The 14,809-nt window shown below is 36.6% G+C and overlaps 1 protein-coding gene across 1 annotated transcript; it reads left to right on the top strand.

The window, feature by feature from the left end:
* Nucleotides 1-1,476: 1,476 nt before the first annotated feature.
* On the top strand, nucleotides 1,477-2,350 carry LOC131149596 (uncharacterized). Its single transcript, XM_058100184.1, has one exon. The coding sequence runs from the start codon at nucleotides 1,610-1,612 to the stop codon at nucleotides 1,880-1,882; it is 273 nt and encodes a 90-aa protein (XP_057956167.1). The 5' UTR covers nucleotides 1,477-1,609; the 3' UTR covers nucleotides 1,883-2,350.
* The last annotated feature ends 12,459 nt before the right edge of the window (nucleotides 2,351-14,809 follow it).

Here is a 14,809-nt window from a genome sequence, read left to right as displayed (position 1 = left end):
GTTTCCCATTATGGCATGATAGTTGAGCACATCATTTGTTTTGTTGGCATGCAAGATGACAATGGAAGATAATGGAGCTTTTGTTTGCATGCATTGGTGAAAGATTTTACTTGATAATGGAGGCCTCACACAGCTTCTCCCATGCAGGTGCAGGGGTGTGTGGCAATGTTGTGCGTGAGTGGCAGTGTATGGGACGCATGCACATGCAGCAGGAAAGGATGAGCTACAATGCTATGCATGGGTGTGTGGCAGTGAAGGTCACTTTGCGATCTCTCAATTAAAGGCATCCTGAAGAAGAAGAAAATGGAATTCTGGCTTAGCTCCGTTGTGAATTTTTTTTTTTTTTTCTCTGAGTGTTATAAAAAAGGGGTGTAAAAGGGATTTGGGGATTTTGAGTGAGATAGTGACAAATGCTCTTGTAATTGTTTCAATTCCATAGTGAATCATTCTTACTACTCTCCTCTCGTGTATGTAGGCAAATTGCCGAACTACATTAAATTTGTGTGTCACTTTCTTGTCTTTATTTTTCTCGTACTATTTTATTTCTTCATATCAGCATTTTATTTCAACAATTACAGACACATATACTAAAATTTATTAAAAAAATATTATCCATTCAGATCCCATGTATATTACACTAATCTGTAATATCTAATGGTCGTGTTTTTAATAAAATGTGCCTCTTGCAATGATATTTTAGGAGGCATTTGTCCTCAAGTGTATAGTTTAGGAGGGTGTAAGTGTATTTTTATTCCTAAACCTATGTTTGAAGGCATATTTTCCCTCAAGGACTTATGCTTCTTGCATTTATGTAGATTTAGATAAGATATAGTATAAAATTAAAATTTGTTCAAATCCATCAAATTTAAATCTAAGATCATGAATCCATACTTTTAAATGCAGTGTAAAATTTGTTATTAAACTAATGTATATCTTATAATTATATTTGTATTATATAATATAAATATGAATTTCCACAAATGCTTATGTTTGTATTTGGCCTAAAATAAAATTACTATAAATAATTTCAGTGAGACTATTAAAACACCCTTTGCTCATGTAAATAATGATATGTGATCAGTATTCAAAATTATTACAGCATTATGGGATTAATCAATCAATCAACATGTCATTTTTATACAATAGTATAAATACTATTTTACTCAATATGTAATTTTCAATAGTGCATGCTAATAATTTAACATAAGATAAAACAATTATTATCCACATACGTGCTTCTTGCAAAGAAGCAAGTGGTTTTTATTGGATAAACCGGGGGCGCGTTTAGTTTGAGTAGCAGCCAAATCTTTTGACGAGTAGCCACTCCAGTTTCGTACCAAAAGATCGAGGCCAACGAAACCACCAGCGCCGGGAAGCCCTCTGCCTCCGGTTTACCATTCTGGGTAGGGTATATAAACATCGCTCCTGGCCTTTCCAGTTCTTCAAACCACGATACCATCCTTTTGCATCTTTCTTTTGAGATTTTACTTAAATCCGTTCGCTACCAATCACAGACCCCCCGTGCATTAATTATTTAATTGAGTTTCATTTAAAGATATCATCGAGAGGCCAAGAGTCATCCTATATAATTAAGAGAAGAGGAGAAGAGATGAGTTCGGCGAGCAGAGCATGGATGGTGGCGGCCACTGTTGGGGCAGTGGAGGCGTTGAAAGATCAGGGTTTCTGCAGATGGAACTACGCCCTCAGATCCATCGCCCAACACGCCAACCACAATTTCAGGTCATTAGCTCAGACCAGCGAGCTCCCTTCTTCATCTGTCGTGGTTTCCAGCAACAACAAACTAAAGAGAGAAGAGAGGGGGAAGCAATCGGAGTCGTCGTTGAGACAAGTTATGTACTTGAGCTGCTGGGGCCCCAATTAAACTAAACTCCCACGACTAGAGAGGCCTACGATTCTGGATCCGCAGCCCAACAGGACACGGCACGAGCGTGTACAGGATTGACGAAATTCGAAGACCGATTCCGCTGTAAACATATGTAATATTTGTAATACGGTTGGTGGAAATTGGGTTTGCTTTAGTTCTTCTTCTGCAATCTTCTTTCTTGATGTCTCCTGTGGAAGGCGACGGAGCAAAATTCCTGATTTCTTTGCTCGTTCTCTGTCTCCGCCTTATCTTCTTCGCCCTGGAAAGATGTTTTTTAGATTGGCGCATCTTCTTGGCGAATTTCAAAGATAATTCTTTTCAACGCAAAACTGGCGCTGGATTATGAATCATTTGGCTTTGGACCCAGTGTTAATTTGGTCTCCTTCAAATTTTATTGCGTGGATACTCTCCTATGACTGTGGGAGGGAGAAAAGAAATTACGTATGATGATGACCCATTTCTTCACCTGTTCGTATACTTAGATGTTAAATATGTAGTAATTGTGAATAAAATCAAAGCATTTTAACAATAAACTAGGTATGAGTCACCAAAAGTTTTTAAGCATTTTTCATTTTTTTAGGACATTTCACATCTACAAAAATTTAAAAAAATTTGTTCATAAACTACAATATTTAATTTCAATCTTATCAAATCTTAACTTTCAAGTAACCAGTTAATCCAACAAAGTAGTATGTAAAATTAAAAAATAAAATAAAAATAAAAATATAAAAGGTCAAATGTTTTGAATCTTAAAAACAAAAAATTGTCTCATTCACTAAGTTTAATATATATATATATATAGACACACACACACAAATAAAAACATTATGAATTATTTGGAGCTACCAAATTTTGACACCACCTCCTTTATTTTTTTGAACATCCTACATACTTTTAATCCTATAAAAATAAAAGGAGTGAAACTTTTGTTGAATTAAAATCAAGAATTGAAAATATCTCAATAGTATGCTATTACATAATATGTAATTTTGTAAGGAAAAAATATGCTATTTGTTACCCGATTGTTCTATTAATTAATGACAAACACTGATTAACTATGACAATTAATTTGTACGAAAAAAAAAAAAAATAGTAACTGGTGTAAGGAATGGCTTATAGGTTCAATAAATTAAGAAGTTAGAAAATTTCAAAATATTGTGTATTCTAACTATTCTTAAGAACATGCATAGAGGAGGGTGATGACAACCATTAGTGATGATGGTGGTGGTGCTATTAAGAAAGCTCAATCTATGCCTCATCCCAAGTCCTCCTTTCCACTATCATCTTCAAATAAAATTATTAAAAAAAATAAAAAATGATAACATGACGCAATAGTTTGGATTTGAGAGAAAGCTGAAAGGGAAGAGGGAGTGAGTATGAAGATGGATGATGATGATGATGATGATGATTGGTTCTTCTGAGGTAGGGAGAGGGTATTAAATAGAGAGAGAATAGGGTTTGTCATATTAAGTATGGTAATGAAAAATTTGGGAGAAAATTTGAAACATTTATAATTATGGAGTGGATTATCGGTGAGTGAGAGAGATTTGAGTTAGAAAAAGATTTATCAAGATTTTTAGTATTGTGAATAAAGCCAAAGCATTTTAATAACAAACTAAGGTAAACTCACCAAAATTTTTAAAGCATCTTTCAATTTTTCAGGACATTTTATATCTACAAAAATTTAAAAAAAATTATACATAAATTACAATATTTAATTTCAAATTTATCAAACCTTAACTTTGAAGTAATCAGTTAGTCCAACAAAATAGTATGTAAAATGAAAGAAAAAATCGAAATAAAAAATAACACCAGAATAAGATGTCTTATGCTTTCAATCTTATAAACAAAAATGTCTCGTCCACTAAGTTTAATATATATCATGGGTGGAGGAGACTCACTCAATCACTGGTTGTGATTGAAGTCAGGGAGGAATTGCACTCAATTGCAAACAACTCTTTCAATTTCAATAAAATCTAAAAATTACATAGGAGAATTCAAAATATAAAATCTCTATACTCTCACTGGTTAATGTCTCTCTCTACACCACATATTACATTACACACACACACACACACACACATATCTATTTATAACAATTGCTAGAACAGTAGGTGAGAATTAACTTCAACGGAGGTGGGCTCGTAGGTGGAGTAGGTTGCCTGCAGCTTAATAATTTCAACATAAATGGTTGGGTTAGTGGAGCTGCCACCGTCAAGTTTTGCTACCATTGTTCCACCGTCAGGTTTAATCTTCAACAACCCCCCCTTAAACTTGACTCTTTTAGTTTTGTCATTTGTCATTCCGAGTATTGTCTTTAATCTTGCAAAAATATCATACTTGAGTGGCTTTGTAAAAATATCAGTAATTTGATTATATCTTTTAAAAATATCAGCTCCACTTCTGTTTTCTTGATATGCTCCCTGAAAAAATGATACTGAGTATCAATATGTTTACTTCTTTTATGGTAAACTAGATTCTTCGCAAGTGCAATCATTAATCGATTGTCGATGTAGACTTTTGTGGGGGTTATTTTGAAGAAATCTCAAATACTTCAGTACATTCCTGATCCATGTACCATGACAAATAGCTGAGCTAGCAGTAACATACTTAACTTCACATGATGACAACGTTATAATAGGTTGCTTCTTTGATGACCATGTAAACATTGTATCTCCCATGAAATATGTGAATCTAGTCATGTTTTTTATTTCATCAAGATCTCTTCCCCAATCGCTATATGAATAGCCGATAAGTTTGCAATCACCTCTTGGTGAATAGAACATACCATCGGTGATGGTACCCTTGACATAACAGAGTATCCTCTTCGCTGCATTCAAATGGGACTGGTCAGGAGTCTCCATGTACCTGCTAACAAGTCCAACTCCATAGAGTATGTCTGGTTTGGTACACGTCAAATACCTCAAGCTTCCAACCAAACTCTTGAAATATGTGGAGTCAACATTTCCTTGCTCATTCTTTCTCAACTCCAATCTCGTTTCAACCAGAGTTGTCATGGGGTTGCATTTATCCATCTCAAACTTCTTCGGTACTTCTTTTGCATAGTAGCTCTAGGAGATAAAGATTTCATTCTCTCTTTGCACGACTTCTATGCCACGAAAATGAGTCATCTGGCCAATATCTGTCATTTCAAATTCTTTGACCATACTCCTCTTAAAAGCGGAAAACATATCTGGATTGTTTTTGGTGAAGATTAGATCATCAACATATAGGCAGCCAATCAACATGCTTGTCTCCATCTTCATGGATAGTGCATGCTCATAGGGACGCTTTTCAAATCCATTCTTCTAAAAATAATCATCAATCCTCATGTTCCACGCACAAGGTGCCTGCTTCAAACCATAGAGTACTTTAGTCAGCTTGTACACTCTATTTTCTTCGCCCTTCTTCACATATCCAGGTGGTTGATCGATATAGATCTCTTCTTCTAGAAAATCATTTAGAAATATTGATTTCACATCTAGCTGGTAAATTTTCCATCCATTTTGCGCTGATAGTGAAATTAATAATCTAATAGTCTCTAGTCTGGCAACCGAGGCAAAGATTTCTCCAAAATCAATCCCTTCTTTCTGCTTGTAGCCCTTGGCGACAAGTCTTGCTTTGTATCTCTGGACTTCTCATTGAACATTTTTCTTAGTCTTGTAGACTTATTTCACACCAATAGTCTTATGGGCCCTTTGAGAGATTCATCAACTCCCAAGTCTTGTTCTTCTTGATGGATTGAATCTCTTCATCCATTGCTTTTCTTCATTTGTATTCTTCGTTAGGCTCCTCAAAGCTAATCAAGTCACTGGTCAGCAATAGACAATGTAGTGTAACATACTCTTCTATTGGTTTTGTAGTTTCATACAGATCAGCCAAATTACGAGCTCTTCTAGGCCTCATGTCTAAGATTTCACGCTTAATTGGTGATGGAGATTCATTCCTCTGTGGAGAACCGTGTGGAGGTGTCTTTAGCTTAGAAACTTGTGACTCAATAGTCACTTCTCTCCTCTACGTGGGTTCTACTCCTTCAAGCATCAATTCTGCATTTTTTGAAAATTCAGCCTAGTACCACTTCTAGGATTCATTTTCTTCAAAAATAACATCTCAACTATGAATGAATTTCTTGTTGATGGGATTGTAGAGTCGATATCCCATAGTGTTGTCATCATATTTAACAAAGATATATTTCTCTCCTTTATCTTCCAACTTTGTCTTTCTTGCCTCTGGGATCTTGGTATAGGCAATGGAGCCAAATACTCTAAGATGACTCATACTAGGTTTGTGAGTACTTTAGGCTTCATGGGGTGTCTTTGTATCAAGACTCTTCGTAAGACACCTGTTGAGTAGATAGACTGCACATGACACTGCTCCTGCTCAAAAATATTTTGGCATATTCTTATCTTTAACATGCTCATAGCCATGTTAACGATTGTGCGGTTCTTCCCAACTACACTGTTCAATTGGAGAGTGTAGGTCGGTGTGAACTATTTTTGAATCCCTTGTTTCCTAAGGAATTCTAGGAAATTTTCATCCTTGTACTCTCCTCCTTGGTTTGATTGGAGTGACTTGATATGATAGCCACTCTATTTCTCCACAAGAGCTTTAAACTCTTTGAACTTGTTGAACACCTCTAACTTATTTTTCAAAAAGTATACCCAAGTCTTCCTACTGTAATCGTTGTCAATGAAGGTGAGAAAGCATCGGTTCTGTCCATTTGAAAATGGCCTCAATGGACCACATACGTCTATGTGAACTAGCTAGAGCGGTATAGTAGATCTCCAGCCGACTTGCTTTCCAAAGCTATTTTTGTGTTGTTTGCTCAGAACACAGCTTTCACATATTACATTTGGGTGGTGGATTTTGGGTAAGCCTTTCACCATCTTCTTGCTTCCCAACTGTTTCAAACTTTCAAAGTTCAGATCTCCAAACTTGAGATGCCATAGCCAATCTTTGATGATAGCGCTCAAACACCTTAGTGTATCATGTTGAATGGCGAGTAGAAACATTCGATTCTTTGTCATTTGTACTCGAGTAACGAGCTTAGTTCGAGCGTCTGTTATTACTATCTGTTTATATTACCATCTGTTTATCTCTAAAGCTAATTCGGAACCTTTCTCCACAAGCTATCCGAGACTAAGTATATTAGTCTTCATGGCTGGCACATAGTACACGTTGGAGATAAAAGCATGGTCTCCATCCTTCCTCTTGATTAGGACATTTCCCCTTCCTCAAACTAGGACTTTAGAGAGATCATCAAATGATATCTCTCCCTCATCAAGTTCATTAAATAGGTTCTTTCTACCAGTCATGTGATTGCTGGCTCCAGAGTCAAGGTACCAAACATTTTGGTCCTAGTGGGTTGAAATGTGTGCCATCAACATCAACGATTCTCCTTCAGCTTTCTCCTTTTCTGTAAAGTTAGTATTTTCATTTATTTCATAATTTTTGGGATTACCTCTGCACTCATTACTGTAGTGTCCGTACTTGTGGCAATTATAGCATTGAACATTTCTTATGTCAACGTTCGAACCATTATTGTATCCTCCTCTTCTTCCTTATCCTCTGCCTCGTGGGACATAGTTCTATTGATTGTGTCATTCTCTAGTGGGACATCTTCCGCCTCTGCCACCTTCTCTGGATTCAAAATTTCCTAAACTTCTTCCATGAGATCCTCAGTTTCATCCTCTTCCTTGCTATGACGTCCCCCCTTCGTTGTATCTATCTATAGTGAGGGACAACTTCATTTGGAGGGCTTGCTCCAGTGTTTTATCTTCACTCCTTTTGTTGACTTTCTACTCATGGGCTTGGAGTGAGCTCACAAGTTCTTCTATAGACATGGTTTCTAGATCTTTTGTTTCTTCCATAGTCACAGCTATATAATCAAATTTTGGATCCAAAGATCGTAAAATTTTCTCACAAATTCTCTTGTCGTTGAGAGTCTCTCCATTTCTTCTTAATTGATTTGATACTACCATAACTCGTGTATAGTAATCAACAATAGATTCAGTAGATTTCATTCTTAATGATTCGAAATCACCTCGCAATGTTTGAAGATGAATCTTCTTCACCTTGTCTGCACCTTTTGTGTGTTCGATGGAGAGAGTTCTAAAATTCTTTGGATGTCTCAGTAGAGCCTCATTAAGGCCTTGGTAGATTACGGACTTTGCCTTGCAATCCTTCTTTTGATCGGCTCGCAAGATCGTCCTTTGAGCATCAAACATAGATGCTTCAGCTTCTTTTGATATGGATTCTCTGTACCCATCTTCAACAATGTCCATGACATCCTGAGCACCTAATAGGGCCCTCATTTGAATAGACTCGTTCTCGTAGTTCTCCTTTGTCAACTTTGGAATAACCACTTGTGCAGTACTGTTAGCCATCAGATTTAACATATCCAAAAATACAGTGATGGGGATAGATTTTGCCAAATCTAATACCACCAATGTGTTTATAAGGTCAAGAAAACTTTAGGAACTGGTTTTGGGTTGCAAAGAACTTGAATTGTTTAAAAATCACTGAATTGGCTAAAAAAATTTCGGATCAATTTGATTGGGTCGGTCTGACTTAACAGAGATTAACATCGTTAGTGATTATTAATATGCCATGTGGCGGATTCTGGGTGTGCTGTGTGTCAACGACTAGACACGGGTCGGTTAGTAAGGTAGGGTCATGCTCCCGGGTCCGGATCTGGGTTGCTAGTTGCTGGGTCGGGTTGTGAATCAAGTTTACAGGTCGGATCACATTTGCCGGGTGAAGATGATGCGTGAAGGTGAGTGTGGAGCATGAGGTCGCTGGTCAACTCTTTCACCGGCGTGTGAGGCATGTGTAGACGACGTTGTTTCATCTGTCAGTGCGTGTGAGCGTGTATAAAGACTCTTGGACTCCATTTGAGATGCGGATTTCACCATTGGACTCGTCTCAACGTGAATTTTAGAACAATATACTCAATTTTGGATTTCAAGCAACTTTGAATCTAATAAAAAATTTTGAATTTCCTCTATTCACCTCTGTTTGGTGAATTTTAGTGAACCTAGGCGCCTTGATACCACTAATGGGTGGAGGGGACTCACTTAATCACTGGTTGTGATTGAACTCAATGAGGAATTGCACTCAATTGCAAACAACTCTTTCAATTTCAATCAAATCTAAAAATTGTTGTTTTTTTGTCCCACATTGGTAGAATACTTCCACCTTAGTATAAAAGGTGGTTTTGAATTTTTTATATTATTTGTCCCACATTCGATAGAAGTGTTTTTTAGACTTAAGGTTGAAGCTATATAAAGAGCTCAACTCTTCATTTGTAAAACACACCTCAAAGTTGTACTTTGTCAAGAAGTAGTGGATTGATCATCGGCGCCCGAGGACGTAGGTAATTCTATACCGAACCTCGTAAATTTCTTGTCTTGTTCTTTTTATTGCTTTATTATTAGTTTCTGCATTGCTTTAATTTCTTTTATATTCAATAGCAATAGTTGTAGTATTGGTGTTTGGCACAAGTGGGGTGCCCGGCACAACAATTGGTATTAGAGCTAGGTTGAATAGTGTTGATACGGAGGTGTTCCTCTGTTAGGATCCTTGATTCCACGTTTGATGCCTAAGAAAGACCTTGTCTAAGCGAGTGCTCAAAGACCATTGCGGCTCAGTCGCTCCCTGGAGGTCGGCCTGATCAAAGTGGAATTTCATAGGATAAAACAGAGTAGACACAGTTGGTACGTACTATTCATCCTAGGCCTTTTGCTTTGTTGGCTGCTATTGAATATATAGAAGATGGCAGAAACTAGTGCAGCAGTAGAAGAAACTCTGTCCACACAAACTCCATCCCCTTCGGCTTCAACCTCATCATCGAAGACGATAGCTAATGCTTGGCTTGAGGTGGAGAAATTTGATGGTACCAATAATTTTGGTATGTGGCAATGTGAGGTGATGGACATCTTGTATCAACAAGAACTAGATATTGCTTTGGATGATAAACCGGTAGATATGGGTGACAGAGATTGGGAAAAGATCAATCGTCAGGCATGTGGTACGATTCGTCTGTGTCTCGCCAAAAATCAGAAATATTGTGTTATGAGGGAGACATCTGCAAAGAAATTGTGGAAGACAATGGAAGATACATTTATGACCAAGAGTCTGGAAAATCGACTCTATTTGAAAAAGAAATTGTTTTGCTTCTAATATCAACCAGGTATTTCGATTAATGACCACATAAATGCTTTTAATAAAATTTTGGCCGATTTGTTAAATTTGGATGAAAAGGTGAAAGATGAGGATAAAGCCATATTGTTACTGAATTCTCTCCCTGATGAGTATGAACATTTGACCACCACTTTATTGTATGGGAAAGATAAAGTTACTTATGATGCTGTTTGTACTGCATTGATTAGTACTGAATGTAGAAAGAAGGATCAGAGGGTCCATAAGGAAACAGCAGAAGCACTAACAATAAGGGGGCGTTCTCAGAGTCATATGCCTGGAAGGAAGAGTAAATCTCATGGGAGGAGTAAATCTCGTGGGAGACCTGCTAAAGATGAATGCGCCTTTTGTCGTGAGAGAGGGCATTGGAAGAAAGATTGCCCTAAATTACAGCAAAAGAATAAGGACAAAGCACACTCTAATGCCAATATAGCCAATGAAGATGGAAGTGAGTCAGATTTTTCTCTTGTTGGAACATCTTCGTCACATTAAATTGGTGAGTGGATTTTGGATTCTGGTTGTTCCTATCACATGTGTCCCGATAGGGAATGGTTTTCTAATTTTGAAGAATTAGATGGTGGGGTTGTTTTTATAGGAAATGATAATACTTGTAAAACAATTGGAATAGGATCAATACAGTTGAAATGTCAAGATGGAACTATTAAGACCTTGACTGATGTTAGGTATGTTCCAAGCTTAAAGAAGAATCTAATTTCATTGGGTGCCTTAGAATCTAAAGGGTTCACTATCACTTTGAAAGATGGAACCTTAAAGATTAAATCAGGTGCGCTGGTGGTGATGAAAGGAATAAGGAAAAATAACTTGTATTATTTACAAGGTAGTACAGTTATTGGCTCAGCAACTGTTGTTTCTGAGAAAGATGCAGGTTCAGATACAACCAAGTTATGACATATGTGATTAGCACATGCAGGAGAAAAATCTTTGCAATAATTAGCTAAGCGAGGTTTGTTAAAAGGTGCAAAGGTGTGCAAACTTGAATTTTGTGAGCATTGCATTCTGGGAAAACAAACTAGAGTGAAATTTGGCACAGCAATCCACCAGACTGAAGGTATTTTAGACTACATCCATACAGATGTATGGGGGCCCACAAAAACGGCTTCGTTGGGTGGTATGCATTATTTTGTCACTTTTGTTGATGATTTTTCTAGAAGAGTTTGGGTGTATTCTATGAAGCATAAAAATGAAGTGTGTGATATTTTCCTTAAGTGGAAAAAATTAGTTGAAACTCAAACTGGCAAAAATATTAAACGGCTCAGATCAGATAATGGTGGTGAATACACGAGTGACCCGTTTATGAAGATATGTCAGGATGAAGGTATTGCTCGACACTTCACAGTTCGAAATACACCCCAGCAGAATGGGGCAGCAGAGCGTATGAATCGGACTTTGCTGGAGAAAGTTCGATGTATGTTGTCTAATGCTAGGTTAGACAAAAGGTTTTGGGCTGAGGCTATTAAATATGCGTATCATCTCATCAATCGTCTACCATCATCTGCAATAGGGGGGAAAACACCCTATGAGATATGGTTTGGAAAGCCTGCTAATGATTATGATTCTTTACATGTATTTGGTACTATGGCTTATTATCATGTTAAAGAATTTAAGTTGGACCCAAAAGCCAAGAAAACAATATTCTTGGGGATAAGTGCAGGAGTCAAAGGATACCGTCTTTGGTTTCTAAAGACGAAAAAAATGATTTTAAGTAGAGATGTAACTTTTGATGAACTTGCGATGATGAAGAAAACAATACGCAAGGAGTCATGAGTTGAAGAGAAGACCATTGGTACTCAACAACAGGTGGAGGTTGAGACAATTTTGGGAAACCCAGTGAGAAATGAGACTACACAAGGTAACTCTCCAGTTACGGTGGGAAATAGTGTACAAGAAGAGGAGATTTCAATTCGAGAATCTTCACAGCAACAAGATTCAATTGTTTCTCAAAGGCTAAGATGAGAAATTCGAAAACCTGCTCGGTATACTGATATGGTGGCCTATGCACTTCTAGTTGTGGATGATAATGTTCCTTACACTTTCAAAGAAGCAATGAGGAACTCTGAATCAGACAAGTGGAAAAAAGCAATGGATGAAGAAATGCAGTCTCTTCATCAAAATCAGACTTGGGAGCTAGCCTAGCTGCCTAAAGGTAAGAAAGCAATTGGTTGTAAATGGGTTTATGTAAAGAAAAAAGGATTTCCAAATGCAAATAATGTTCGCTTCAAAGCTAGATTGGTAGCTAAGGGCTACGCACAGAAGGAATGCATTGATTATAATGAGGTATTTTCTCCAGTTGTTAAACGTTCTTCCATTCGAATTTTGTTGGCTTTGGTAGCACAATTTGATCTTGAACTAGTTCAACTCGATGTAAAAACTGCATTTTTACATGGTGATTTGGAAGAGGAAATCTATATGACTCAGCCAAATGGATTTCAGGTTGCTGGAAAAGAAAATTGGGTATGTCAATTGGGTAAATCGTTGTATGGTTTAAAACAGTCTCCAAGACAGTGGTACAAATGATTTCATCAGTTTATGATGGGTCAGAAGTACATAAGAAATAAACATGATCATTGTGTTTATTTTCGTAGACTACAAAATGGATCTTTTATATATTTACTCTTGTATGTTGATGATATGTTGATAGCTTCAAAGAATAGGGAAGAAATCAACAAATTGAAAAGTTAGTTAAATCAAGAGTTTGAGATGAAAGATCTTGGTGAAGCAAAGAAGATACTTGGCATGGAGATTCACAGAGACAGAATGAGAGGAAGAGTTAATTTGTCTCAGAAAAAGTATTTGAAGAAGGTAGTACAGAGTTTTGGCATGTCTGAGCAGTCAAAACCAGTAAGCACTCCTCTTGCTCCTCATTTCAAACTTAGTGCTGCTTTATCTCCTAAATCAGATGAGGAACGTAAGTATATGTCATAGGTTCCTTATGCAAGTGCTGTTGGTAGTCTGATGTATGTAATGGTTTGTACTAGACCTGATATTTCACAAGCTGTTAGTATGGTGAGCAAGTATATGCATGATCTGGGTAAAGGACATTGGCAAGCTGTGAAATGGATTTTGAGATATATTATGGATACGAATGATATTGGTATAGTATTTGAGAAAAATAATACTATTAAACAACGTGTTGTTGGATATGTGGATTCGGATTTTGCAAGTGATTTGGATAAACGTCAATCAACGACTGGATATATTTTTACATTTGCTAATGATCCAGTGAGTTGGAGGTCTACCTTACAGTCTACCATTGCCTTGTCTACAACAGAAGCAGAGTACATGGCAGCTTCAGAGGCTGTTAAGGAAGCTATTTGGTTGCAGGGTTTACTTGAAAATTTGGGAGTTGTACAGAAGCACATTGTTGTGTTCAGTGATAGTCAAAGTGCTATTCATTTGGCAAAGAACCAAGTCTACCATGCACGAACGAAGCATATCGACGTTCGGTTTCATTTTATGCGGGATATTATTAATGGACGCAAGATACTTCTTCAGAAGATTGCTACAACTGAAAATCCCGCAGATATGTTGACCAAGATTGTGACAACAATCAAGTTCAAACATTGTTTGGACTTGATCAATATCCTACAAATCTGAGTATTTTTGGAAGGCGCCGATGATGTGGAACTCCAGAAAATGTTGGTGACTAAAAATTTTGTTGAATTTATCGTCAAGGTGGAGATTTGTTATTTTTTTGTCCCACATTGGTAGAATACTTCCACCTTAGTATAAAAGGTGGTTTTGAATTTTTTATATTATTTGTCCCACATTGGATAGAAGTGTTTTTTAGACTTGAGGTTGAAGCTATATAAAGAGCTCAACTCTTCATTTGTAAAACACACCTCAAAATTGTACTTTGTCAAGAAGTAGTGGATTGATCATCGACGCCCGAGGACGTAGGTAATTCTATACCGAACCTCGTAAATTTTTTGTCTTGTTCTTTTTATTGCTTTATTATTAGTTTCTGCATTGCTTTAATTTCTTTTATATTCAATAGCAATAGTTGTAGTATTGGTGTTTGGCACAAGTGGGGTGCCCGGCACAACAAAAATTACATAGGAGAATTCAAAATACAAAATCTCTATGCTCTCACTAGTTAATGTCCCTCTCTACACTTCATAGTACATTACACACACATACACACACACACACATCTATTTATAGCAATTTCTAGAACAGTAAGTGAGAATTAACTTCAACAGAGGTGGGCTGGTAGGTGGAGTAGGTTGCCTGTAGCTTAATAATTTTAACATAAATGGTTGGGTTGGTGGAGCTACCACCGTCAAGTTTTGCTACCACTGTCCCACCGTCAAGTTTAATCTTCAACAATATAAACAAACAAAGATATTATGAATTATTTGGAACTAACAAAAATTTGACACCGTCTCCTTTATTTATTTGAACATCCTACATACTTTTAATCCTATAAAAATAAAAAGGAGTGAAACATTTATTATATTATATTTTAAGAATAGAAAAAAAAATACAAGAGTATATGCCTATTGCATAATATATAATTTTGAAAGGAATAAATATGTTATTTGTTACTCGATTGTTCTATTAATGACTAACAAAGATTAACTATGAAAAATAATTTGTACCCAAAAAAAATTTAGTAACTAGCATAAGGAATGACTTATAGGTTCAGTAAATCAAAAATTTATTAAAATCCAAAATATTAGGCAATCTCTAACTATTCTTAAGAAC

This window comes from Malania oleifera, chromosome 2, assembly GCF_029873635.1.
Source record: "Malania oleifera isolate guangnan ecotype guangnan chromosome 2, ASM2987363v1, whole genome shotgun sequence".
In the NCBI taxonomy this organism is placed as follows: Eukaryota; Viridiplantae; Streptophyta; class Magnoliopsida; order Santalales; family Ximeniaceae; genus Malania; species Malania oleifera.
This window is presented reverse-complemented; position numbering and strand designations above follow the sequence as displayed.

What these genes read in the sequence shown, in the direction of transcription:
- LOC131149596 (XM_058100184.1), top strand. Translation starts at nt 1,610, where the DNA reads ATGAGTTCGGCGAGCAGAGCATGGATGGTGGCGGCCACTGTTGGGGCA.